The 27888-nt window shown below is 41.3% G+C and overlaps 2 protein-coding genes across 8 annotated transcripts; one reads left to right on the top strand and one right to left on the bottom strand.

Annotated features, from left to right (window-relative positions):
* Positions 1 to 146: 146 nt before the first annotated feature.
* LOC122846228 (serine/threonine-protein kinase PAK 2-like) lies at positions 147 to 16436 on the bottom strand. 5 transcript variants are annotated; one of them, XM_044143039.1, is made up of 16 exons: positions 16301 to 16436; positions 16133 to 16206; positions 9775 to 9963; positions 9546 to 9652; positions 6949 to 7096; positions 6840 to 6856; positions 6636 to 6746; positions 6410 to 6512; positions 6248 to 6311; positions 5292 to 5340; positions 4968 to 5080; positions 4771 to 4888; positions 3841 to 3940; positions 3513 to 3709; positions 2471 to 2608; positions 147 to 1955 (listed from the first exon to the last, which is right to left on the bottom strand). In XM_044143039.1, the coding sequence occupies exons 3-16, from the start codon at positions 9944 to 9946 to the stop codon at positions 1869 to 1871; spliced, it is 1524 nt and encodes a 507-aa protein (XP_043998974.1). In that variant the 5' UTR covers positions 9947 to 9963; positions 16133 to 16206; positions 16301 to 16436; the 3' UTR covers positions 147 to 1868. The 5 variants fall into 5 exon arrangements, with proteins under 5 accessions (XP_043998974.1, XP_043998975.1, XP_043998977.1 ...); XM_044143040.1 differs by having other exon boundaries at positions 16133 to 16382; XM_044143042.1 differs by lacking the exons at positions 16133 to 16206; positions 16301 to 16436 and adding an exon at positions 12996 to 13116.
* A 372-nt stretch (positions 16437 to 16808) lies between these two features.
* Positions 16809 to 25994, top strand: hltf (helicase-like transcription factor). 3 transcript variants are annotated; one of them, XM_044143554.1, is made up of 25 exons: positions 16809 to 16930; positions 17234 to 17435; positions 18079 to 18245; positions 18322 to 18464; positions 18546 to 18628; positions 19059 to 19130; positions 20038 to 20229; positions 20304 to 20378; positions 20458 to 20518; positions 20598 to 20649; positions 20784 to 20842; positions 20962 to 21009; positions 21132 to 21239; positions 21351 to 21442; positions 21771 to 21914; positions 22062 to 22194; positions 22311 to 22446; positions 23034 to 23213; positions 23358 to 23473; positions 23577 to 23758; positions 23855 to 23977; positions 24551 to 24663; positions 24736 to 24916; positions 25318 to 25398; positions 25548 to 25994. In XM_044143554.1, the coding sequence occupies exons 2-25, from the start codon at positions 17238 to 17240 to the stop codon at positions 25689 to 25691; spliced, it is 2883 nt and encodes a 960-aa protein (XP_043999489.1). In that variant the 5' UTR covers positions 16809 to 16930; positions 17234 to 17237; the 3' UTR covers positions 25692 to 25994. The 3 variants fall into 3 exon arrangements, with proteins under 3 accessions (XP_043999489.1, XP_043999487.1, XP_043999488.1); XM_044143552.1 differs by having other exon boundaries at positions 16914 to 16992; XM_044143553.1 differs by lacking the exon at positions 16809 to 16930 and adding an exon at positions 16976 to 17065.
* Positions 25995 to 27888: the final 1894 nt, after the last annotated feature.

Raw genomic sequence — 27888 nt, 5'->3', positions numbered from 1 at the left:
CTACGTTACTCTCTAAATTGAATCTACATTGATAGTGTTATATTCTCACTCTGCCTCTATTTCAACATATCATGTCTTTACCTGACCTTTGTGCAGAAGGTCCAGTCCTGAGTTTAATTGTAATCAATAGCATTAATGAGACACAATTCCCTTCAGCTCCAAGTTTATTAATAATCTAACAACTCTTAGGATTTTATTTAGGGCCAAATGTTGCTTATTTCATAAATCACAAAGTTCTACCTTTTGGTCATAGATGTGAAAAATAGTTGTATGGAGCTAAAACTGTCTCATAATTCACAAATGCACAACCCAAGATTCACAAATGCACTGCTTTACCACAGATGAACTGACAAGACGACAGTGACTAATAACCACGGGAGCCAGAAACATAACATATGCAACATCTACATATGCAGCGAACACATATGCAACACAGACATATGCAATATCTAACATATGGATCACCTACATATGCAACATCGGCAGATCCATAAAGCACTAAGACCATAGACATCTACCAAAGACACATAGCAACGACATAGACCAACAGCATCTACACATATGACTTCTGCTTACTTTTGACACAAATGGAACCCCATACTTTTGTGGATCTCCTGCTGTGCATTTGTGAATTATGAGACAGTTTTAGCTCCTTATAGTTGGATTGTTGATTTTACTCTTGGTTCTCTGTGTCCTCTGGTAATTTAATGTACAGAAGGAGAATAACGTCGATAAACAGAGTGTCTTCAGTCAGAAGCTCCTTCAAATTCACTGTAATACAGACTGCTACATAAAATCCCTCTCACCATCTACAATAAATCTTTGAAGAATATTGAATTAATGAGTTACAACAACATTTAATTTCTCTTTGGGATCAGTAGCATACTTCTGAATTGAACTGAACCAGGACACAGATTTCCTGAATGTCAATTTAAAAATGTCCCATGCTGTTAGCTAGAACAATGAAGTAACAATGTATATTTATATATATATTATCAGTTGTTAAAAATACAAGACATTACATAATATACAGACAATATATATATAAAAAAAACTCCTCCAGTGTAACATTTAATATACTACAGATGATAATTGTGTTGTACTAAGATCAGGTGATGAACAGCAAGGAAGATAAACATGCAGAAGAACAATCATACTAAGAAACACATTTGGCTTTAAGGCTTTGTAGAATTAAAAAAAAACAGTTTTTTAAAAATCTGCAGATCTCATCTGTGTTCAGATGAGATTGCATAGATTGTGTCCGCATAAAGTCATGTAATTACTCAGTTTTACTGACACTTAGGGTAACAAGAAGGACACTGACGTGGTTTTTCCACTGCACAAAGAGAACACTGTCCCATTCTGGGCCCCAGCACAGCAGAGGTTTTAAGTTTCATGCACCATTCGGATCTCATCATGTAACCGCAGATCACCACCAAATGTAGATCAAATAACAGAGTTCTGAATGTTTTCTTGCTTTATTTTCCTTACCACAAGAGTTCCCCAATAAACCCTGTCTAGGATCAAACTTGTACTGCATAATTAAGTGGACTTTAGTAGCTTTCCTTTTGTATGATGAAATTCTTAATATGTAAAAAACATCAGTCTCAAGCCAGACTGATGTTGTATTTTGGACATGCTTCAAGACACACAAGGGAATTTCCTTTGGCTTCACGCAGCTTTGGAGCAAGGCACAAGTGGAAAATTAGTAGATTATCAGTCCAGAAACACGAGGAAAGTGGAGCAGCATTTTATGACAACTAGAAAAACAAAACATCGGTAGACTTCTCATGATCGGATGCACAGACCGCTGGGAGACGGTTGGCGGTCCGTGTTTGTTTTAAAGTCTCTGAAACGAAGGCGGAGGGTTAGCGATTGCTCTTCATTGCCTCCTTGGCTGCCAGGATGAGAGGGGTTAGACTGGACAGAGGTTTCGCCTGCTTCAGGAAGGGATGCTAGAGAAACACACAAACAGATGGAAGAAATTATAGCAGCAGTAGTAATAATATATACTCAAACTGTTCATTTTTCAAGATTTGATGAGTTTCTCCTACTAAAGGTCATTTTTATATTTAGTGGTTCGACCTGTAACCCTGTTAAAGACGTCATCTTGGATTATGGTCTAGTTCCTCTACATCTACAGTATATATTCAATGTGATGTCACACATGTTTGAGGCAATATTTGCAGGAGAAAGCACGTGAAACACTTTGAACCACCTGCTGTGCCAATATGAAATCACTAAACACTATTTTTTCACCATTCAGTTACTCCTCATCAAGTTCCTGTGGTATCTATGTTTGGAGAAAACCACACAGATTTTTGGTTTGTTTTTCTTTTTTTTTGAGGAAAAAAGCTAAAACACATAAGAACAGATTCTCCTACATCCCTGAAATACAGCAGGGAGAGGCACATAGTATTAAACTTTCGCAAGCATTAAAGTCGACTAAGATAAAGAGCTTTTGTTTTACCTGCAGCAACTCTTTGCCGGACCCTCGTTTTTCCACGTCCATCTCCAGAGAGCTGGACAGGAAGGACCTGAAGATGGGAGACAACTTCTCTGGGTTCTGCAGCTCAGGAGTCCCGTTGGTGGCGATTAAATACAACGCCTGGAAACCAGAGCAAAGGAGCACTTAGAAAATATAACAACATTCTATTTTTTTAACAGTATATTTATATCAGGTTATCTAATTAAAACTTCTAAAAATACTTTCTATTTATAATTTTAATTTATGATCCAAATGTTTATAGAAACGTTGCATCTTTTTTTAAAAATGTTGAGCCCTTTACTCGCGCATGCAAATGTCAGCCAGATGGGGGCGCAAGAGAAAAGTTGTTAGATTCAGGAGACGTGAAATCAGTTTCTGTGATAAGAAGAAGAAAAACTAAAAAAAGAAAATCCTGAAAGTGTTGATGATTTGAGTCCATTAACAACAAATTATATCCAATAATCCATCCATTATCTGAACACCCTTCTTCCCTAATGGGGTCGGGAGGGTTGCTGGTTTCTATCTCCAGCTGCGTCCCGGGCGAGAGGCGGGTTCACCCTGGACAGGTCGCCAGTCTGTCGCAGGGCAACACAAAGACATACAAGACAAACAACCATGCACACCTAGGGAGAATTTAGAGAAACCAATTAACCTGACTTTTTGGACTGTGGGAGGAAGCCAGAGAACCCACCATGCACAGGGAGAACATGCAAACTCCATGCAGAAAGATCCCCGGCCGGGAATCGAACCCAGGACCTTCTTGCTGCAAGGCAACAGCTCTACCAACTGCGCCACTGTGCAGCCTATCCAATAATCAATTTCAGAAATATTTCCTCTAGGATCAGCATGTTGTAAATGCTGCAAGAAAGAATGCAAATATTTTGATTCTCCATTTACACATAAATGATGGTGGAGGCAGGAACATGCTGAGGAGCTTTTTAAATGCTACTGATCCTGCCGATTTGCACATACTGAAAGGTGAAAGTTTAATCTTGAACAACTGACTGATTATTTGTCCACCCACCCGGAGAGGATTCTCGTTGAGATATGGAGGCTCCCCCTCCACCATTTCTATGGCCATGATCCCCAGAGACCAAATGTCCACTTTGGGTCCGTAAGCCTTCCTGGTCACCACCTCTGGAGCCATCCAGTATGGCGTTCCCACCATGGTGCTGCGCTTGTTCTGCTCCGGGGTGATCTGAGCGCAGAAGCCGAAGTCGGCTGCAGAAACACAAAAAGTGAGTTGAGGTCCACGGATTTATGACAGGGATGTCTGAATGTACCCGACACAAATGAGTTTTTCAGTCTGCTGAGAGCAATACGTGACGGCGGACGAATAGATCCTTCCTTACTGAGTTTGACTGATCCGTCCATCCCGAGAAGTACGTTGTCGCTCTTGATGTCTCTGTGGATGACCTGGTTGGCATGAAGAAACTCCAAAGCCTGAAGGACCTAAAGAGAGAACAAGTGAGGAAATGAAGCGAGTTGCCAAACGTACAACGCTTACAAATGCAGCGCCTTGCAAAAGTATCAACACCTCTTGGATTTCCACATATTTTGTGACGTTACAACCAGATCGTTCAGTGTTTTCTGGGAGGATTTTATGTAATAGACACAAGGTGGCGCATACTGAGAACTGGAATTCTTACTTTTTTAACAATTCTGCATATCTACTTGTGAAAAATGGGGGAAAATCCCTCATATGGAATGGATGGTGTCTGCAAACATCAATATTCAATTCTTGCCACATAATCTTAACTGCATTTATCCGTGGACTTTGACTGGACCATTCTAACATGAATGTATCGGTCTAAACCATTGCCCTCAGGCAGTTTTAGTGTCAGCTATCCTTGGCATTTTGCAGGCAGGCCAAAAAAAAATTAATTTCCTCTTCTCAGCCCAGAGCTCCTTCTTCCACATTGTTTTCTCCCTTATTTATCTTGTGGCAAATAAGGGAGTAAGAGAGGTTAAATTCCAACGCACACCACACTTTTCAGGTTTGTATAAAAAAAAAAAAAAAAAAAAAAAAGAAGCAAAAATTAAAACCATGAATCACAAAAAAAATCACAATAGGTCACATTGAGGTTTATGGTTGTAGCATGAAAAAAATGTTGGCATGAGTACTTTTGCGGAGCAGCGTCTCTCCAAACAATCTGAAGAATGCGGTACAGGAGTTATACTCCCCAGCGAAACATGTCTGACTGAGCCTGTTTTCTGCCACCTAAATTACGTTTCGACACGTTTCACGCAAGGTTCTCTTATCGGTGTGAGTCGAGCTTTACCTCTCTGCAGACGGCAGCGATCTGAGCCTCATCCATGCACGTCTCCGTCACAACATCAGTTAGAGAGCCGCCGGCCAGATACTCCATCACCACGAAGAGCTCGTCCCCAACCAGGAAACTACACAGAAGGTCAAAGCAAAGCTTGGTGCTGCGAACTGTGCGCTCTGTGTTCACTTCTACTGTGTAGAAAGTGTTACCTGTCTACGAAGTTGACAATGTTGGGGTTCTTCAGCTCTTTCATGACCAGGATTTCATTGATGATAAGCTCCTTCTTTGGCTGCTTCTGCAGGTTGATCTGCTTGATGGCCACCTGCAAATCACAGCGTTTAGTAAACGTCAGTAGATTCTGACTTAGGATCAGACAATTGCAAATCTTAAGATCACGGGTTGCCTCAACGTTTTTTTTTTTTGTTGTTTTTTTTACTGAGTTGCTCCTTGAAAAAGTCAAATGCAGAATCAGAAGTGGAGGAGAAAACCAAGAAAGTCTTTGTTTGGGCAGAGATAAGAGACGACGAGCTAACCTCTTGTCCTGTGGCGACATCTATGGCTGTGTAAACTGTACCAGAGGCCCTGAAAGAAAAAAAAAATGAAAATGTAGATCAAAAGTCTTTGGCATGTACAGATCCAGTCAGAGGTTTACACCCACTCATCAAAGGCACCAATCCTGTCAATTTTGACCTTTTCATTCGAATTATATTTTCAAGGAGGTCAGACTATCCAACTGGAATTAATTAAGTTAAGTATGGGTGCACCAGTTTGGATTTATTGTGGACTATCTTCTATTCAAATAAGTACGTACACTCAGTAAAACTGGGATAAATGTACATTGGGAAGCTGCAGGAAAACTAAACATTTTCTGTTACCATCAATATTTTCTAGTGTGACTGTAGAGGTATGTTTGAACAAAATTAACTTGTTCGGTTTACTTTCACAGTCCTGGGTTTTGTCCATAATTCCTCAAATGGATAGATAATGTAAGTCTGCTTTTTCCACTCCCAGCAGGTATTTTTAATTATTATCCTGCTGGATTTCTCACTTCTGGTGACGTTTCAACCATCCAGCTGTTAACTCGAGGAAAAACTAACTTCTTCTTATTGTGACCAAATAGTCCAATCTTTGTCACGTCTCACTACAAATTGTTGGCGTGAAGCAACTGTGAATTTTGAGTAGGAGATTAGAAAGGACCTTCTCTTAAAGTTGCTCTACCGTTTTAGCAATCTCAAGTTCACAATAGGCCTGAGTCGTCATTCTTATGTTGCTTCTGAACATGAAAGTGAATTAAACTCTCGTCTTTATACCCTGGAATAAGAGCAGCTCAAATGCACTTGATAAAAAGCCAAAAATAACATGATATTTATGAGTTAGATGAGTTTATGCAGCTCTCTTTCTGAAACTGTGTAACTTCCTCTTTGGTAGACATCTTCTTTCAAAGTTTTGACATTTTCTTTGTGTGTTTTCAGCTTAAATCCTGACTCACCCCTGGCCGATCTTTTCGAAGCGAGTATATTTCTTTTTCGGGTCTCCGACACTGACAATACTTCCTAAAATGTCACAAAACAAAAGTTATATTAAGTAGGCAGAAACAAAGGCAGATGTGTATTTTTTATATGTCTGAATTTTAAGTGTGTGTAAAACGTACTCAGCTTCTCCATTATTTCTTCATCAGTCATCTTGCCTCCCTTTGCTTTCTGTCGGTCAGCTGCCTTTGGACTTTCTGTTTCTGGGGTCGGCTTCGTGTACACCTTGAAAAAAAAACAAGCAGATTTACGTTGTTTTAAAGAAACTGTGAATTGTGGGACCAAGTTCTGGTTATTTCAGGTCGATAATCATAAAAGTAGGATCATCTATAACCAAATCATGCTCACGGATGTTGTGTACGGTGGCCGTGGCGCCACGACCGGAGGCGGCGTATCATCGTCGTCGTCATCATCGTCGTCTCTGGCTGACGGAGAAGTAGCCGTACCTTTCTTGCCCGGCTGCAACAGTAACAAACCACAAACAAAACAAAGTGAAGCTCAGGGAAAAGAAAACTAATTACTTTGTGGAAAATTATGAAAAATGCTACTTACCAACTGAGAATCTTTATCTAAAGGAGAGAAAAAAAAGGGGAAAAGAAAAGCTTAAAGCATGTTACAAAACTAGTCTGTAAGTTGTTTGCTGTAAAGATGGGAAACTGACCTGAAGCAGAAACACTCAGGTATTTCTGCTTTCCGCTGGTGGAGTCGTAGAACTTGAGAACGTCCAGGACGGCCTGCGGGTTCTGTTTCTGCTCCGATGGACTGATGTTGGAGTTCTGAAGGAGCCGGGCCCACTGCTCCGGCATTCCCTGCACACGCAAACATGGAGGCAAAGCGATTACTGATCTGTGTCTCCTCTTTAAAGACAGAAACGCATCGTAACACAGAGTTAAAACAGCCCACGACTCAGAATCACGAGTTACATTACATGATACTTTATGAGGCCGATTTAACTTCACGTTTTTAAAAGTTTAAGAATAAATCATAAAGTTTAGATCTAAATATCAGATACATTTTAAACCTATAAAGCTTATCAAATATAAAATACGCTATTAATGTGCTCTTTTAAGATAAAAACCACAGTGAAACCAAAATTAAAATACGAGGAGCCTCTGTGTCTCATCTTTGATCAAAATCAAAATGATAACATTTATGATACGTTCAGTTTATTTAAATAGCATCAACTTACAACAAATATCATCTCAAAGCAAAGAAATAAAGCTAAATATAACTTTATATTCACTACAATAATCAATATGTTTAATTATGTTACAGTAGTAGTAATAATTGTTGCTTTTCTGTTTTAAATATATGATTTTAGTCATTTTTGTTTTAAATTTTGTCGTCTTTTTTTCCTCTAGGTTTTTACACCAAAAGAATCTCATACCAGCCTATGCCAGCTGCAAACATGGATACGTTTAGATGAGTTAAACCACTTTGTGATTTATGAAACAAACACAAATCTGCCACAGCTAAATGACATGTTCTCCACTCTTTCCCATTTTAAAAAGCGGCTGAGAGAAATGGGCCTCTGTGTCACAACATACCACAGCAAAACAGAAAGTTTTGGATTACTTATTAAAATGTTCTGGACATTTTGATCAAATTTTTTAAAAAAGGTAAGCAAAATGTTTCATTTAAAAAAAGTAGTAATGGTATTTTTTATATAATTATACACATATCTCGCTTTCTTTTTTTTTTTAAAGGTTCCTGTGAAGCTGAATGACACAAATTTTCAAATGCAATGGCTTTCAGGCGAAACTGCAGCTGCAGTTAATGTTTACATGGAAATGAATGACAATATCTGCAACACAAGGCTGATTTCATGAGATTAGATGTTTAGTGGGGGCATGGAAACTGTTAAATCACTGAAAATAAAAGTAATCTAACTTTAACTTGCATTTGTGTGACCGTCTCGTTAAGAAAAAAGAAGAAGAGATGCTAAATAAAACTAATTATTCATCATGTAAATTAAGAACTTCATAAGTCACATAATTAAAAATAAAGGAACTACACTTTAAAAAATGAACATTAAACTTTATGATCAGAGTGAGACAGAAGTGGGAGGTTAAGCATTAGACAGAACCAGAACCACAATTGAGTTGCAGTCTGAGTACATGAGCATTTAAATGAGATTAAATGCAGATAATGTCACAATAAAATCCAAAATATATCGCAGAACAAGAAACCAAACAATCCTTATTTTACAGCTTTTGTTTCCGGCATCCACATATAAATTATAGACGAAGCTTTCACAACACTGCAGAATCACCATGGTAACACGGGTCAGAGAGAAGTTAGTTACACACTTAAGTGGACGGTTTTGATCAACGGATTATTTCTTATCTCAAAATAATTTTATCCTCTCATATTTATGCTGTGCAAATAGTAAAGCTCCAGCAGCTGCTAGCTCAGGATAATGGAGGGTGAACATGTGCTTATTCTAAACTTCAAAATGTATTTTTACCTAAAGTCTGGGTTAAGATGTTACTGTAATAATTACGCTTTTAGGAGAGGAGAGACTGTATTAAAATTTCAATGATATTTTTGCCGTATTGACTTCCCCCATTAACTAACAAACAAATAGGCCGTACTAACCAGACGTCTTCTGAAGGTGTTGGTAGCAGTGGATTTGATGAAAGGTTACCAGAAAAGAGGATGTTAATCCCAAAGCAAGCCACACTTTTTAGGTTTTTATTTGTGAAAAGTTTTGACAGATTCGCTCTACGCGTCTTTCCTCGGCCTCCTTTCAGTGTAATCTGTTAGTTTTGATTGCTGCGCTTGAGCTTTAAGTTTATATATTATTCTAAATATAACGTAGTGCCAAAGGCAGCAACAGGAACCCACTTCACCAATATGGCTCTTCACTAACACTTCAAAATGCCCCCATAGATGTGCTATTTGATGAACTTCCTATTGCCTGAAGGTGTGTAAACAAAGACACTCTGCACTCACATTGAGGGAGAATGCCAGAGTCATTTTTGTGTGAAAAATCCAGAGTTTGCCTGTGAAAAAGCACGAGGTGAATCTTTTGTCCATCCCCAGAAAAGAGTGCAGTTAAATTGTGTCAATAAGCTTCCCTCGTTTTAATTTTGTCACACAAACCTGTCTTTTCTCCTTTCTCTCAAAGAGAACGTTTGCATAGATTCCCTAATAAAAATACAGTGACGTTTGTGGTTGCAATACAGCAACTTGAGAAACAGTTCGAGGGGTGTGAATACATTTGCATGTTGCTGTAACGAACCAGAAAACACTTACAGTGAATTCACCAGTGACAGAATCAAAACCAACATGGATGGTGTGTTCAAAGTCTGACGGGGAAGAGATTTCAGGCCTGTCTTTGTCCTTATCCTTCTTCTTAGATCCTGCAGGGATAAGGTCAAAGGTCATTCTTCCCCCCCCTCTTCAACCTTTTAACCAACTGTCACACAAAGTTCTTTATGCATGGAGATGTGCTTCATGTGAGCATCTTCTCCAACTTTCTCACCTTTATCAAACATGGAGATGATTTTGTTCCTGGGCTTCTTCTCCTCCGGGGCAGACGGCAGCGGCCGAGAGTTGTGATTGGCCGACTGGGGGTCCTTGGCTCCTCCTCCTTGGCTACTCATCCTGACAGGGGGAGCGGGGGGCTTGTCCTCACACACTCCGCTGTCACACATCTACACCTACGTTCAACCTGCAGTTTCAGAAGGAGAAGCAAAAAATGTAGCAACAGGCCCATTGAGCGTAAAAAAAAAAAAACAGCCCAGAGCTCACAGCTTCCTGTTTTTTGGGTCATGTTTCACAATGCGAAGCCAACTGTTGCACACCAGCCCCCGTAGCTACAGTAAGACAACTCAAACCAGTAAAAACAGACAGAAAGCAAAGGCAAGAACTTACCGAGATTTAGCCAGTCCGTCCATAATGTAACTGGAGGTAAAAGCTGGTGTGAAGGGAGCAGCGTGTGAGCAGGAAGCAACGCTGAGTGAATAAAGTAGCGTGCCGAGTCTCACTCGAAGTCGCAAATGAATGAGGAAGGAAAGAACGCAGAAGAGAGAGAGAAAGAAAGAGCGAGAGAGAGAGAGAGAGGAGTGTGTGCAGATGAGTGGCAGACAGTGAAGTAGTGTGAACGCGACAGTGAAGTGGTGTGAACGCTTATGTAAAACAAAAGTTTTCCTCTGTAGCTACAAGCATGGCTCAATATGGGGTTCTCACAATATAACATTTAGTAAAATGACCACAGCTTTGTTCAATTACTTGAAAAAAAGAAAACTATTTATCCAAATGTTGAGATATATCAATGAATAGCTAGATTAACAAATTAATAGCATTGATTTACTTTTTAGAAAATATAAAATAAGCACCATCAAAAGTCAGTTGTAGTTGTGAAGTTTAGTTTTTATGTAATACCAGTCAAGCAGCAGTCCTTTAGTTAACACACTGTAACTAAGCTGACTGTGCAGCAACAGGTGTGGGAGGGTGATTCCAGCACCACTACAGTTTCAATAACAAAGATTAGAACATTTTTTTTAAATCCACTAATGATGCTGAATTTTCTATCTGTTAATTGTTGACGTTCTTGATCTGGTCATTCACAGTTTTTATTTATGAACAGCAACCAACTGGCTGCTGCAGCTAAAAAAGCTGCACTCACACCTTCCTCCAAAGAGTCACATTTAATAGAAACCCACAAGCTATCAGTATCGCTTTGGTCCGGTCAGGAAGGGGGCGGGGCTTTTTTTTATTCATATTTGATTTTCTTGAAGACTGGATCAGTTGTGTCTGCTTTAAGATGTTCTCGATGTTCTCTGGTTTTCAGGCACTCTGGTTTCCAAAACACATGTACATCAATTCTGGCCAATCTTAACTGCGTCTGAGTAAGTTTCAACAAAGTTGTGTGTCTCTGTGTTCCCAGAGTCCCTATATAGCAACCTGTTGAGAGCTTACTTCACATACCACTAATTGACTGCTGCGGACAGGTAGACTCAGCAAGGCTTACAGAAACAGAAAGGCTGCAGGAACAGAAAAAGTGTGGCTACATACTGGGGAACAGGCTTGTAAAAATATTAAAATGAAAGTTTTATGTGTTTTCGAGCCACATAGAACAATTTTATAGTGCGATCAAGTAACTATGTTGCCTTCAGTTATTATGAAAATGTTGCATATATCAAATATGATTTAAAAGAAGCGATTTAACACCTTGAAATTGGGCCTCTGTCTCTTTAAGAAACTCTGTCTTCAGGAGGTCATCACAACGTCGCTCCTCTGTTAACCCTTTAACAACGTTTTTACCAGCGTTTCATTGAGAGGTAGCTCCTATGATGTGCTCAGCAGATGTGCACTTCCACCAGGTGCTTGCTAATTGTTGCTGGCTAGTCTGAAGGAGCTGAGTGGGGGAGTGGCAGGGTGGGGCTGCTCTGTGAGGCGGAAGCTCGGAAACTTGGAAATTGCAGTTTCAAGGAGGAGCTGCGTCTACAAGAGGGCACTTGGAGAACCCAGGCGCATTTAATCTCCCATGGCAACCAAGACCATATGCATGAAGGAAGCAAAGCAACACTCCAGGTATGTTTTGATGAGGAAACAACATTATAACATGACGTAAAGCTTAAAACAAAAAGTATTTTTACCCAACATGGCCCCTTTAAAGCTTCTGCAATGAAGATTTTTTCCAAGTATTTTTATCCCAGGTGTAAACTAAAACATTCAGCACTGGTGATGAATAGTCTTTTCATCAATACAACCCTTTGGTCAATGTTTAGTTCATATATCTTTTGCTTTTGTTCCAATGATTGAGTGGCCACAATGCACTTTAGCTGTTAGTTAAATCTAATTGAAATTTTTATAGTGATTTTCCAAGCAATTTTACATTTACCGATACTGATAAAATGTACATAGTAAGAGTGTAAAAGTCCTTAGGGAGCCATGATTGACTTCCCTCTGCTACCCTAATATGGTAAAAACTGAGATTGCAGGCAGTCTGATCCGCTCCTACAGACGCACACACTAAAAAAAACCCATCAACCTCAAAAGCACCTCATCCAGTCTTGCAGAGCAAGCGCTTCGATCAAGTGTGAGCTACAAGCTGCGCTCCGGGTGACATCACAGACAGGAAACAGGAAGCAAACAAAGGTTTCCTCACTTCCTGCGTCTGACCGCCAATGACAGAGCTCGCAGAGGAACAAAAGTGACAAACGTTGCTCGGGTGGGTATGACCTCTCCTCTACACACAAACCCTCCTCCTGCAGGTTCTTTGCACACTTGACCCACTTCAGATGCTACATCCGAAACTAAACTTTACCACTCCCAAGTGTCTGATTCTAGACTCAGTTCTTTACAACAATAAACAGCATGCACACACGTCGAAACAACTTGGGGAAATAATTCACAAGCTGAAAACAAACTTCAGAGATCAATTTCTGTTCAGGAATACATTGCTTTCTTCTGTCAGACATTTCAGAACCCGTTGTCTGAACTCGTGTCCTGGTCTTTATCCTGAGCAGCAAGACTAAATCAGTCTTTTCCATTGTAGATCAACTCAACCCACCACAGAACTCTTGCACAAAATGTCTCACTCAGCCTGCTCCGTTTAAACACCATGGTCCAAGTCGTCAAAGCACTCACCTGTTTGCAGCCTCCTCTCTGTCCTACAGAGGATAATGCAAATAATGAAGGAAGCGTTGCGTCCCAACTGAATGTGTGCACTTCTTTCTTCAACACTCGTATACTTACTTCGCTCTCTCGCTTCCACTCTTCCTCTCTTTTTCGCCCAAATCAGGGCAGGTCTTTGCAGGCTGCTTCATTCCTCAGCTTACTTACATGGGGCAAGCACCTTCTTGTCCAGACAAAATAAAATTATACCCAGTTGAGAGACCTAACGTGAGCCTCCAGCGGCCGGGCGTGTGCGTGGGGGCGCTGATTGTTGGGTGCAGGCGGCCAGGTTGGGACATGTTATTCCTAAGTCGGAATTCCATAGCTGCAGGGCTGCGCCGATGTTTGGAGGAGGGTGTGTTCACACTTCACCTTACCAAAACACACACACACTGCAGTCTCATGCATGTCTGTCCTTCACAGAAACAGCTCGAAACACACATTTCTCAAGTCAAGTGAGGCTCCAGCATGAGCAGCTGGAGATTTTTATATAGCTTCCAGGTAGGGTCGAAGAGTTAAGTAGCAAGGCTTTTATTGGGACGGACAGGTGCCGACTCAAGCAGCGCGAGGTTTTACGACTGTTTTAATACCACTTCATCATGTCAGCAGTTGCTCACAGAAAATTTTGGTTTAACGTTCTCTCTTTTTATATATATGATTTTCTTTGATCAAAAAAGGAGACATATTTCTGCTTTCAGCAAACAGTCCAGTCCTCTTCACTCACTCTTACAAAGAGCTCACACTTTTCTCCATTTCCTCTAAACTTGTTGCAGCATTTCAATTCTTGCTGTCAACCTGCTTTGTTCATAGTATGAGCTTATTTTTACGATCAGATTGATTTTCATTCTAATTTTTTATTTCTACTAGCTACTGTCTATTTTCAATACATTTCTGGAGCCCCTTTTTTTTTTTTTTTTTACAATCTTTGCTTGTTTTTGCTTCGGTTTCATCCTGCAATCCTATTTGTTGGTTTTCTTGCAATATTTCATCATTTTTGCAAGTGTTAATCAGACTTTGCTTGTCTGTTTTAAAAACATATGTCACCAATTCAACTATCAAGTGTGACCTTTAAAAAAGAGGCTGATCTGAGAGACTTCCTGATCTTGAGTGCTGCCGAGCCGTCTTGGACAAAAAGAAGATAAAACTGAGAGATTGTGGGAAATTTGTTTAAAGCTGATGAAATTATTTCTGGTATTATGTCTGCTAGCCTAGTTGTGGAAAACTAGAAACAATGCATGTGATGATCAGCCACGTAAGACATAAATTTAACATTTCATAAACTATTCACATTGCACATTATCTATCTTCTAACAAGAGCGTGGATGAGAGTTTGATTCAAGGGTTTGCGATTGCTAATGTTTTGGGGCATTTAAATTGAAAATATTTAAAATCCTTGATTCACCATGTTGAGTAAATACACATTAATAACTGTTAGCGGTGGGAAAAATGGAGCAGGAGATAAGCAGGTCAAGCTGGTACTGTGTCTACTGCGGTGCTGCAGTCGGTGTACCAGAACCGACTGAATCAGAGGAAGATGATGGATACACAGACGGACGAACATTAAAAAAAGGGGGTCACATGTAACAGTGTCACATCATGTATTATGACTATTGTAAGACTTCAACCAAACAAACCGAAAGTCATAGTATTTACATTTTTACAAAAATAACATTTGGAGAACTAACCTGGTGATATTATCAATTTAGTGTTTAAAATATAAGTCAATAAAAGATATTCATACAATAAACTAACGTGGGTGGCGTGCTTTTTGCCAATTGAGTAAATATTTCAGCTCCACTCATGTTAACATTTTTTTAAAACTCTGGCATTTGCACATCTAAGGCTTTTGATTGTTTCATCTATACTCTCAACTCTTGATAGCCAGTAAAACCTTGGCCTCCATTCCCCATCTGTTCTCAGTTTACAGAAGCTCTTTTCATGCATGTGCCTCACAATCAGTTAGATTGCGAGGCACAATCTAACTGATTGTCAATCTAACTGAACATAATTTCAGTTCCCTATTTTCCACCCTCTCTGTGCACCAAGAGTACTTTCTATTCCCCGTGGCTGGCAGCCGTCAAGGGAAGCCCACTTCCTCATCCTGGAACTCCCCCGAGCCCCAGAGAGTCACAGGATCCAGGTCGACCAACCAGAGAGCTGCAAACGCAGCCGCCAAGCTGTTTACAGGAAGTGGACAACAAGCCTTTTGTGTTTGACTTCTATAAAAGGATATTCAGAGGAGGACTTCCTGAAAGGAGTCCTGGAGCTGACACACTGTTCACTTCTGCCCTCTCCTCTCTAATTAACGAGCACAGAACCACTCCATGGTCAGATATTAAAACATACGGTGCCGTGTAGGGTTCACGTGAACTTTGCCAATGCTTTTCACCGCACTGCTCTGGTTACAAGTGAAGCATAAACTCAGAGTGCAGCTGCATACCTTATCCTGTTATTCAAACAGCTGCCTCATCCCTCTGTCAATATTTTGAGGGCTGAAAACTATAAATCTGACAATCAGGGAGTGTGAACCAGGTAGAAACGTGAACGCAGGACACACAGTCAGGGTGTGTACGCTATTTTGATTTGTTGAGCAGATCACTGGTTAGGGCTAAAAGTTTAAAAGGAAAAATCCCAGGTACAGGTTTTAGACATGATGCATAACTAGGTCCCACCTAGTTCCATTTTCTTTTTAAGATCAGAGGTATGACTGGAATGAAATCACACATGAACATTTTACTATTACCTCAATAGAGAGATGAACAACTTATGCAGGTTATTCTTTAAAAAATAGTAAACTCCAACTCTATTTACTTCAGGTTGGATCTTTAGGATCTTTTTGAGTGATTACATTGTTCAATTGTCCAAGTGTAGCACTGTCACTGTCCGTGTAGTAAGAGTAACGTAGTACTCCCCAGTGGTAACATTACTACTGTATAACATATTTACACATATTACATGGTACTACACTTGGAAACCCAAATTATCTTCGCATTGCGAAATGAACAGTAACTTTTTGGGTTGTTTTAATTAAAACGAGGTTGGGTTGTGTACAGTTACTGATGTCAGACTCACATTGACACCCCTGGACGCTCTACTGAGTTTTAGTTCGTTTTGTTTTATATGTATGGGATAAATTCTTTCATATTAGAAAACAAAAATACTTTCTCTGTAGTGCTGCAGAAACAACAATTGACAAGAGGAGGATAGATTTTACATACCCGCACCAGTCGGCCTGAGAAGTAGGCATCCAATTCAATGAGGCTAAACACTCGTATCTCCGTCCAGTCCCACCCTAGTTTTAGTTTGAATAAAGTTCAATTGTGAAGCTGAAATACTGAAATAAAATATTCCAACATGAGCGAAGCAAAAACAAAAAAAAACAATACCGTCTTCTGACACACAGCTCCTGAGTTGTGTGTGTTTCGCCGGGAGCTCCCAGCTGAGCTTTTTCCCCCCTTTCTGTTGCCCAGCCTGGGGAAGAACCGGGCTGAGAGGAAGCGAAACGGCGCAGGCGCACACTGGCTACTCATTACCTCGCGGCTTTCCGTAGCACTCCAAATTTTGTTGGTGGGAACAACCGCGGAAAAAGATGTTTGATTTTCAGAATAAAAATGTGTGTGGAAAATATATTCACATTAATAACAATTCTGACGGTAACACGACTTCTCTCAGTTTAGTATAAATATCACATCATCAAAATGTAAATGTGCTTTAAATGTTTAGTTATTTTTATGTAAATACGTCTACTGATTTGTTAATACATAATAAAAAAATCCGATTTATTTCTACTCACATATGCGGTCTATAATAAACAACGTACTCTCTGTTAACTGTAGTCAATGCTGTCACATACTTGGACTTTATTCTGAAATATTCATACAGTCTCTGCCTGATCGATAACAAAACACGTAATAAGTCCAGTGTCGAAGCAAATAGAACTCTCCGCTGTTCTATGTAGTTAGAACACCGCCACAGTTTGGATTACCTGAAGAATCAATTTAACTGTCGACTACAGAGTAAGTGTTTATTTTTGAAAGTCTTCACCGGAAGTACTACTTTTTAACATGCAATTTATACTGTAAGTGAATTACAACTCAAACACCAACACCGCTGATATTCTGGTTTTTGAAAACTCGGCGAGGGAACTGAAAGTATGAAAAAAACTCGCTGAAATTGCTGTTAAAACCGCAACATTAAACGAAGCCTTGTTCGTTTAATATTACCTTGCTTATGCTACTCGGCGTAGAAGCTAGCTGAAGTGTGTCGAAGTTGTAATTGTTGAGACATTTTAAATGCGTTTTGTTCTCTTCTATGTGCAGCAACATGTTTTCCAACTGGTGGAAGTTTGGAAGAGACAGATCCACCGATGTGGACCTCTTCTCAGACGGCTCTGAGTCCCCTGCAGAGACTCTGTCCCAGGCCATCAGAGCCGCTGCCTCCCAGGAGCCGGATGCAGATGGCAGCCTGTTGTTTGGCCAGCTGAGGGGCACCGTGGTCGGGCTCAGATATTACACCGGCGTGGTGAGCATCGGTTCTTTAATCATCACATCTTTGTTGCTCCTTCATGATATCTTTTGCATGGATGTGATCAGAGATATCAGAAAAGGGCAGAATAATTCTAGTGCAAGAATATAAAATTCAAATAAATATTGGACCCTTGCGGAACCCCACAGATTGAAGGAGTTTTCTAAATATGTCTGCTTCCTGTGATTGTTGTTCCAGGAGCATTTCAATAGGTAATTGACCACATTATTTAGTTGGAATGTTGTCAAAAAATTTCCAAGAAGTTGTTTGTTAAATCAACATTTGATTTGAAATAACATTAAAAACATTTTCAAATATTCCTAGGATTATGCATTTAGCTAAAAAAAAATAAAATAAATAAAAAGAAGAAAGTTACAGCATGTTGAAAACCTGAAATTTTGGTGCCAGTGCCTGGCTACTATCCAGTAGATGACTACCATCTGTGTGTGTGTGAACTCTGAACTAGATAAAACGTTAAAGAAGTGTAGGCCATGTACCATCCATATTTCTCATTAAAAATATGATTAACCTTTGTGTTAAAAAAGAAGTCTGGATCAGATCTCCGCAGGGACGGCACTTATGAAGAGAAAGAAAAATCATTTTCCTGAACAAATGAATTAATGTTTTGCTCCCTGCATAGGTCAACCGAGGGGAGATGGTGGGTTTAGTACGAGAGCCTCATAATCCGTACGACAAGAACGCGGTGATGGTCACCAACGTGTTAGGCAGACAGGTGGGACACATCAGGAAGGAGCTGGCTGCAGCCATGGCGCATGTTATGGACAACAACTTGGCTAAAGTAGAGGGGTGAGTTGTGATTGGCAGAATAATTTTAGCCAAAGATCATCAGTCGGTTTAAGCTGAATGCTCATGTCGTTGTTAGGGTGGTTTACTCAGGGACCAACAACAGCTTCTCCATGCCGGTCACACTGTCGTTCTTGGGGAGCGAGGAGAACAGAGACGCTGTGGTGAAGCACATGGCGAGTCGAGGGTTCAAACTGGACGCGGACGGAGGCGGAGCCGCAGGTACGCGCTCTCCTCTCGCATCTCATCTTCTGTATTCTGTCTTCTGGTGATCGTCATTGACCCGACTGCTTACAATTTCAGGCGCAAAGGGGAGATCTTTTGGCAGCCCGGGTTCCTCGTTTTCCTTCAAGAAAGGCGTGACCATCCCGCTGACTGCAGAGGAGGTGATGAAATTAGAATTATACGCTTGACTGAAGCTTAGAGGGGAAGATCAGGAAAGATCCTGGTACTCTGGAGTCGGACGCTGTGTTTAGTTGTCATTTTTTCTGCCTGTTTCCAGTGGTATGAAACATTTATTTCAATAAAAGTGTGTTTTCAGTGTCAGAAAGATCTGTTTGGAGGCCATATTTGGCAGAATATGTTGCTTTAAGTGTGGTGAATGCAATTTCTGCAAGCTAATAATATATCTGGCTCGTTGGACGGCCTTTCACTGCCCTTACTGCCCATTTTGGATGTGCATTTTAACTCTTTAGAGTGGTATATGCTTGATAATGAAGGAAATGAGCCACGGAAATCCCTGTTAATCATATCTGATATCACCACGGCAACATTCAGCAATAGTAGTAGCATTTCGTATTTCTCTTTCTCTTCCAGTTAAAGAATGCCTTTGACAACTTATTCGAGGGTTTGATGCAGAGCAAAGATGGGGAGAAAGAAGCAGCCGAGGTGAGTTGTGTTGTTGAAAGCTGGCCTGCACTATTACATAAAATGGAGGATGATTGTTATATTCAGCAAAATCCGTTCAACTTTATTAATGTTATATTCCTTTATTTTTTTATTTTTGGAAGTTTCCAAATTTTTGCTACATCTACAGTATCTTGCAGAGGCATCTTGCACCAATCGATTGGCCCATATTTCTTTAGTTTTTGGTAACTGGCTGATACTTGCATGTGAAACCTAAATCTCAAGACACTTTATTTGTATTTTAAGTTCTTCTGTTGTCCTTAAACATTGTAGTTTTGTAAAATCAAAAGACAGCGGTGAATTTTTTTTTGGTAAGAGGTTTGGGGGTTTTGTTTGTTTGTAATATGTGCAGTTAAAACAAGTTTGCATTGACTCTCCGGTATCGTTTAGTGCTTTTCGATAAAATACGGTCGTCGTATTGGAGGTTAATTGTGACGTTATAACAAGTGACGGTGCCAGCTATCCAACAATCTGAAACGGCCCAAATCGGGATTGGCAAGTCGGGGTTTTTAAAGATCGGTGACTGTTCAGAAAACGGTAACTGATGCACTTGACTTGTACTGACTTCACACAGGTGGATGTGATTTATCAGTTTAAGGCAACTTTTGATCATAAGGGGGTCTGAGGAAATGGGGCTTCATCCTGTCCACTGCATTTGAAATGAACCCAAAACCATTTCAAAACCCAAAGCAATCACAACATCTATATCAAGTGGAGTGTTATAGTGACAGCCGTAACGCTCTACTTGTGGAAGTAAATCCGTCGGGCTTCTCCGACTATTCTGAGTGCAGCGCTGCTGCACAGGACTAGTTAAAAAACAACAACAACAACAAAAAAGAGGTACTGTAAGTTCGTCTGTGGACATATGGCTGGCTGTATGTGTCTGCAGTCTGTGGTCACGCCGCTGCTGCCTCACCAGAAGCAGGCGCTGTCCTGGATGTGCGCTCGGGAAAATGAAGACGTGCTGCCGCCGTTCTGGGAGAAGCGAGGCGACCTGTACTACAACAGCCTCACGTGTTTCTCCGCCACAGAAATACCAGAGAGAGTTCGGGGGGGAATACTGGCTGATGACATGGGGCTGGTGAGTGATGAGCCCTAAAGAAACGTATGCTTAATTTAATCATCGTTCTAGGCGATTGTTTCGTTCTGTTTCAGGGTAAAACGCTAACAACCATCGCTCTGATCCTTACCAACTTCCACCAAGGGAAGCCCTTGCCTGTGGAGAGATGTGTAAGCTGCCACCACCTCACTTTATTCTGTAGGACAGGTAAAGTCAGTGATTAAAACAGGTTTGCCTTTGTGTGTGCAGGATGGGCCATTTTCACCCACCAAAGCTAAGAAAAAGGCACTGGAAGGCTTTAAACTGCAAGGTACTGGAAGGCTATTGGTCAGCTCTTTTACCTCCAGAGACAAATAAAAAGTAGAATGATACAATTGTTTTTATTTCAGGGAGCAGCAGTGCAGTTATTTCAGCAGGAGTAAGTTCCCACTGCTCCGCCATGTAAGCATGCTTTTACATTTGTTTTATTTATTTCTGTTTCTCTCTGTAGTTTCGGCTTCTTCATTCGAACTCACCAGTGTGTAATTATTCAGCTTCTGCTAACTTCGACTCAATTTTTTTTGAATGTGGTTCAGTCCAAAGGAGGACGTGATCGACGCAGACGTGGTGCAGGTAGAAGACGAGCCTCAGAAAAGTAAGAACCGGTTTACAATCTGGCCGTTTTTCATCCAACTATCGTTATTCAACTTTTGTATTTGTTTTCCTTCCTTTTAATGGCTTTTTTTTTTTCTTTCTGACCTGTCCGACATGCAGGCACCAGCAAAGAGAAGCACAAACCCACGAAGCGCAAACCCAGCAAAGGTGCAATCTCCCTTAAATTTGCTGTCCTCATCAAACATTGTTGAGAAAATCTACAAGTCGATGAATGTGGCATTACTCAGGAGTATTCCTGTTATCCAAAACATTTCTTACCGTTTACACAGAGGGTCCGCTGTTACTCGAAGATCTGGACTTTGCTGCTGCCTTGAGTTGCGCGACGTCGGAGACCACGCCAAAGAAGAAAACAACAGAGAAAAGCAAACTTAAACAGAGTGAGTTGAACGCATGACGGGGGTTTCTGCCTCCTCTCAACTCTGTGATTGGATTCAGTCCAAAGAAAACGTGAAATTTGTCATCAACGCCGGTCATTTTGTAATGTGCAGGTGTGGAGATGTCCGTCTCCGAAAGCACAGATGACTTGTCAGCGAAGGCAACTCTCATCGTCTGTCCTCTCTCCGTGCTCAGCAACTGGCTGGTAAGAACACACAACTTTATATTTTCTTTTTTCTTTAGATTTTTTTTTTCACGCGTCATTAACAAGCTGCAGTGCATTTTAATGAGATTTCACGCAACAGACCCATGCAGATTAGTGGATAGTGATGAGGTTGAAGTAAAAGAATCATTGGTCCCCCTCCCCCCCAAAAACAATCTGAAAATTGTGCTGTGCATTTGTTTTCAACCCCTTTCGCTCTGACACCCTTAAAGAAAAATCCAGTTCAATCATCTGCAGAAGTCACCTGTCCTGCCATGCCGTTGATTTGGATGTTTTGCGTTTTGTAACATGTTTTTTTTTCTCTGTGCAGGACCAGTTCAAGCAGCACCTCCGGTTCAATGTGAAGGTCAACATCTATCTGTACTACGGTTCTGAGCGCAACAGGAGCAAGACCTTTCTGTCCTCTCAGGATGTGGTGATCACCACCTACAACGTCCTCTCGACCGACTTTGGCGTGAGTTGGGATGGGGATCAAAAACCATCAAATCCACAAAGAAAGGAAGAAGAAGAAGAAGATCATTGAGGAACTTTAAGTCTCAGAACTAAGGTTCAAGTGTAGGTTTCGATTGGTTGATAGCAAACATTATATGTTTCCTTTCAGAGTAAGAGTCCTTTACATGGGATCAACTGGCTGAGGGTGGTTCTGGACGAAGGGCACATCATCCGAAACCCAAACGCACAGATGAGCAAAGCCGTGCTCGAGCTGAAAGCTCAGAGACGTTGGATTCTGTCAGGTACAGTGACACCCAGATACAGTCTGAAGTAAGAAAGGAATGCTCAATATTTTTGCTATGATTGAAGGTTTTTGTAACGGAACATGTTTTTTTTTTTGTTTTTTTTTTCTTTTCAGGCACTCCCATCCAGAACAGCGTGAAGGACTTGTGGATGCTGCTTGCCTTCTTGCGGCTGAAGCCCTTCGATGTGAGGGAGTGGTGGAACCGGGTCATCCAGAGGCCGGTCATACAAGGGGACAGAGCCGGCCTGCAGTGAGTGCCCACGTCAAAGCGCACCGACGCACTTCTGCAAAACGTACACTAGAGGGAGCAGTTTGATCAGACGGATTCAGTGGGAGCAGGAATATTTTTGTGTCTTTTTCAGTTGTGATGCAGGGTTCCTTTGCGTCTTAAAAAGGAGATTTGGTTTAAAAAGGTTTTGGGTGTGGACTTGCGTGGAAAATGGCACAAGCTTTCCATACCAAGTTTTCCATATGGTATGGAAAAACATTTGCGTTATCAGGCTTTTTCTTGTATCTCACTGTCTGCATGATAAATACCAGAATTTTGCAATGATTTTTTTTTTTTAAAGATACAAATATAAGGGGTATTTATCTCCACCAATCAGTTGGTCTGTTTGTCCTTTCACCTGTCCATCCTTCTGAATATTCTGCAGGTTTTCTATTTAAATCTCACGGTCACCAAATAGACTAACTCTGAAATTTGTGACTGTAAAATATGTAGAAACCTTGACTGCCATGTATTTCTCCTTAAATTCTCCTAGTTCTAAAGTTTGACTAAGTATTTGTCATCGTACCATCTCAACTCAGGGACGTGAAGGTGTTGATTGTGTGTTGCAGGAACCTCCAGAACCTGGTGAAGTGCATCACCCTGAGGCGGACCAAGAACAGCGAGGTAAACGGTCGCCGCCTGGTGTCGCTGCCCAAGAAGACGGTTTACGTGGAGCAGGTGGAGCTCAGCCCGGAGGAGAGGATGGAGTACAACCTGGCCCGCTTCGAGGGAAGACGCACAATCGGCAGGTACTAACTGGGACGTGGAGCTGCGATTTCAAAATAGCAGGGAGTAGCTTCTCATAAAACATTTAGCTGGGTATTAAAGTTGACTTGTAGTGTTCAATCCACATCGCCTGTTATGCATTCGCTTGTGTGTTTTGCCTTTTGCAGATATGTAGCCGAAGGGTCCGTGTTGAGGAATTACGCCGACGTTCTCGCCATCTTGATGCGGCTGAGGCAATACTGCTGCCACCCTGATCTGATCGGGGAAATAACCGCAGATTTAGGTAAGCTCTCTGGTCTGTGTCCGTGATGTCGCTCAGAGGTCGAAAGGTTTCCGAACACGCTCTGGTTCGGGATATTTTTAACATTTTTCTCCCCACCATGCAGCCACAGCAAACACTCCGGCGGAGCTGCGGCAGCGGCTGGTGGAGAAAATGCGGCTGGTGTTGGCCAGCGGATCGGACGAGGAATGCTCCGTGTGTCTGGACTCCATCCGAATGCCCGTCATCACTCACTGCGCCCACGTGTACTGCCGGCCGTGCATCGCGCAAGTCATCAGCAGTGAGCAGGTCCTCGGCGTCAAGTGGCGGGGGAGGAGGGCTGCCACTAGATGCCAAACGTTCACTCACATTTTTTTTCCGTTTTATCTTGGGGTTTCACAACAGAAGGCCCGATGTCCGCTCTGTCGAAGCGAAATCAAGACCAGTGAGCTGGTGGAGTTTCCTCCGGAGGAGGAGATGGAAGATGAGAAAAGTGTGAACTCTGACAGGTGGAGGACAAGCTCAAAGGTAAGAGCGACACATCGAGGCTGAAATTCAGCCGAAGGAGAGATTCTGATTCTGGATTCTAGTTTTCTGCTTTATAGTGAAAGAAATTAATATGGAAACATTTTTGTAATTATCTTGTATGAATTACTTTCATTTTGATCTTTAAAATACCCAAATTTCCACACAACTTTATATTTCAGTCCATTCCATTAAGTTTTTTTTATAGTAAATGATGAATGTTTTGATCAATTGAGTCGCTTCTTTACCAAATACTGTTTTACTCTTACTTGAGTTTTAACTTTTACTTGGTTAAAAATGTGTTGAAGTGGTTCTACTCTTACTTGAGTAAAACGTTTGGCTACTCCACCCACCTTTGAAGATATTTACAAGAAATAAATAAGAAAACATCAGCCTTTAATGGAATTTGACAGATTAAAATACACCTATAAAAACAACACTTTCATCGTCTCTCCTGGGTAAATGTAGACGAGCAAATTTTTCTAAATTAAACACTCTATTAAATACACTTTCATCAGATAAGCAGATATTGACAGTTTCTGAAAAGTCGAAGCGTTTCCTCCTCCATGGTTGCAGGTTCAGGCGCTGATGAGAAACCTGCTCCGGCAGCGGGCTGAGGACGTCAACATCAAGTGTCTGGTCGTCTCTCAGTTCACGCGCTTCCTCACCGTCCTTCAGACGCCGCTCAGGTAAACGCAGAGCGCCCGTCACTCAGTTTATCGCCCTAAGCAGGCTTTTCATTCGCTCTTCCTCGTCGCCAGAGACCACGGCTTTAGCTTCGTGCGTCTGGACGGCACGGTGAGCCAGAAGAAGAGAACTCAGATCATCCAGGAGTTTCAGAGCTCTGCGGCGGACAGCCCCAAAGTCATGCTTCTGTCGCTGAAAGCCGGAGGGGTGGGGCTGAACCTGACCGCAGCGTCTCGTGTTTTCCTCATGGATCCCGTAAGAGCGCACGCCTCTGCAGCAGACACAAGGATTCAAACCTAGAAATGCCTCGTGCATAAATCATTCTGAGAAAAGAAACAAAGAAAAGAGTTGCAAAAGGATGTAAGACACAACTACTGGTCATAGGACTGCAGTGTGGCTTGTTTATCTGATAAATAAATGAAGTGAGGGTGATTTCTATCAGCATGGCATCTCCATGCCAAATGTTCACTCACATTTTTTTCCGTTTTATCTTGGGGTTTCACAACAGAAGGCCCGATGTCCGCTCTGTCGAAGCGAAATCAAGTCCACTTTTAGTTTAGTGGACTAAAAGGGAATCATGCAGATCCAAACAGAGAAATGCAATCATGCAAGGATTTTTTTTCTTTCTTTTAGTCTGCTGTTTTTGTCCCTTTCAGGCCTGGAACCCGGCTACTGAAGAGCAGTGCATCGATCGCTGCCACCGTTTAGGCCAGAAGAGAAATGTTGTCGTCACCAAGGTCAGAACTCCGTCAATGAATGGATGTTTGCTCAGCAGCATCGCTGCGTTTTTCCACTAAAACCTCATTAAGTCACTGCCTCAACGGCTTTTCCTTCGTTTAATTCTTGCTGCATGTGAATAGTTTATTGAGTGCGTCTGTTCCTGCAGTTCATTGTGAAGGATTCAGTGGAGGAGAACATGGTGAAGATCCAGAAGAAGAAGCAGGACTTGGTGGAGAAGGCGTTTGGCTCCACCAATACCGACAGGAAAACGTCTCGGGTCGATGACATCAAAGCTCTGTTGGAGATGTAGACGTCCGGCACCCAGTGGAGGGCGCCGATACTCATTCCTTCTGCTTTGCTTGTTTACATTAAAGTGTCCAGGTAAAGAGCATTTGATCTGGATGTGTGATTTGCATAAAACTGCAGTAAAAACAAAATAGCTTAAGTTCATGCCTTGTTTTGCTAAAAGAGATAAAAATGCATTTCTGTGGTATGAGGCTTGATTTAACAAAATTCACCAGTTGTCACAATGATTGGATGTGATCCAATTTTGCAATACAACATTCAATTTCTTGCCGCATAACTTTCAGAAAATAAAAACTAAATAAGAAAAGGTTTTTGTACCTGTAGTCTTTCAAATTACGTTTTTGGTTGTTAGTATTTAGCTGCATCTTTAAGTCGTCTTTGCTTCTAATAGAGAAAGTTAAGAAGGGAGAGTTACAAATCTATTAATGACACTGTTGCCTCCAAACAATTTTACATTTTTTATCAGTGACAAATTACCTTAAAGTGTACAGATTGATATTCTGCACATTTTACATAAAGACTTCATTTGAATCCCGGAATACAAAATAAATTGGAAGCTCTAGAACAGCGGTCTCAAACTCCAGTCCTCGAGGGCCGCAGTCCTGCAACTTTTAGATGTGCCTCTGCTGCATCACATCTGAATAGAATAATTAAGCCTCTGGATAACTGATCTACACAAGGTGGAGGTAATTAAGCCATTTCATTCCAGTGTTTTGTACCTGTGGCACATCTAAAAACTGCAGGACTGCGGCCCTCGAGGACTGGAGTTTGAGACCCCTGCTCTAGAATGTACATCAAGAACCAATCAAGCTCTAACACCCGATATTTTACAAATTGACATTTTAAATAGAGGTGCCATACAGTTTTCCTCTAAAAACATTTCATTTGACTCTTTTAGAACTAGGAGGTGTCTTGATATAAGTTTTAATTCCGATACAGATATCGCAGCTTTGAATATCAGCTGATGTATCAGCCCAAATCATACACGTCGTCACCTTCCTAAAATAAAAGCCCAAGTAATTTTTTGCCAACTGATTTGTTTTTTAGGAAGGTGACAATGTTACACATTTTGTTGTGTGGAAAGTTAGACAAGGTTTGATCAAGTGATCAACAGATAATAGTCAACAATAGAACGAATGACCCATTTATTAATCGGTGGTTCTGTAATGCCGGAGGTGAGATTTTACCTGCAGGATGATATCCGATACTCTTTTTGGATGATATCGGACCAATTTCCGATATCGGCGTCGGACCAATTTCCGATATCGGCGTTGGACCAATTTCCGATATCGGCATCAGAATAAGACACCCCATTTACAATTAATAGCCATCTTAGCAATATTAACAAAAGTTATGTGAATATTAACGCCATAATTTATTACATATGTAAAGCAAGTTCTTAAATTTCTTAAGCACAAAGACCCCTCAGAGGGAAACGTCAATAAAAACAGAAGAATGGCAGCATATTTTTTTTCACAAGTTTATTTACTTTTAAAGGTGAAGAGTTAACAGCTGCATCAAACGATGTCACAACAACAATCATCCACTTCCACACGCCTCTAAGCTGCTTTCGGACTTACTGTCGCCTCCAACACGTTTCCTGTTGGGAGTGTGTGCAATGGACGGAGGAGTGAATCATCAGGTTGCACTTTGACCAGCAGGCAGGTAGAAGTAAAGTGGCTGTCGACAGCAAAGGGGGGGATGGGAGGAGGGGTTCACAGAAATGTGTCACTAGCAGCAGTTACAGTCGGAGAGGTTTTGTAAACGGTGAGCAGGCAATAAGGCAGCTGGTTACACTACAGACAGGAAGTGATGAAACAACGGTCATGAACACCGAAACGATTCCAATGGAGACGGACACGCGGAGCACTAGAGGAGCGCACAGGAACGTACATATAAACCTTTACATCACCTTTAGTCCTGGGTGGAAGCGCTTTCTAAAAATCACAGACCCACTTGTCAGCTCTGTGCCATGCAAATACAAGCCAACACTACACCAGATGATGCACAGCTGAAGTTACAGGGAGCCGATGAGTGACAGAGACGCTGCTGCTCTATGTACTCCTGAGGTGAACACTTGTGTTAAAGTCATGGCTAAGGGAAGAAGGGAACGAGCCTGTTGCATATGTGCTTTGTAGTCTAGGCAGAGACTTATTGCAAGTATAGTAAGGAGCTGTGGAAGGGTGAATGCATTTTTATTG

The sequence above is a fragment of the Gambusia affinis genome, linkage group LG16 (assembly GCF_019740435.1).
Source record: "Gambusia affinis linkage group LG16, SWU_Gaff_1.0, whole genome shotgun sequence".
Classification (NCBI taxonomy): domain Eukaryota; kingdom Metazoa; phylum Chordata; class Actinopteri; order Cyprinodontiformes; family Poeciliidae; genus Gambusia; species Gambusia affinis.
Note: the sequence above shows the minus strand (reverse complement) of the source record. Positions and strands in the feature narration are given on the sequence as shown.

What these genes read in the sequence shown, in the direction of transcription:
- LOC122846228 (XM_044143039.1), bottom strand. Translation starts at nt 9,946, where the DNA reads ATGTGTGACAGCGGAGTGTGTGAGGACAAGCCCCCCGCTCCCCCTGTC. An exon ending in AGAAATAATGGAGAAGCTGA is followed by an intron (nt 6,312 to 6,409) that starts GTACGTTTTACA and finishes GTGACATTTTAG; the next exon opens with GAAGTATTGTCAGTGTCGGA. An exon ending in GGACGGATCAGTCAAACTCA is followed by an intron (nt 3,710 to 3,840) that starts GTAAGGAAGGAT and finishes GTGTTTCTGCAG; the next exon opens with CCGACTTCGGCTTCTGCGCT.
- hltf (XM_044143552.1), top strand. An exon ending in AACTTGGCTAAAGTAGAGGG is followed by an intron (nt 18,246 to 18,321) that starts GTGAGTTGTGAT and finishes TGTCGTTGTTAG; the next exon opens with GGTGGTTTACTCAGGGACCA. An exon ending in GAAAAGCAAACTTAAACAGA is followed by an intron (nt 21,240 to 21,350) that starts GTGAGTTGAACG and finishes TGTAATGTGCAG; the next exon opens with GTGTGGAGATGTCCGTCTCC.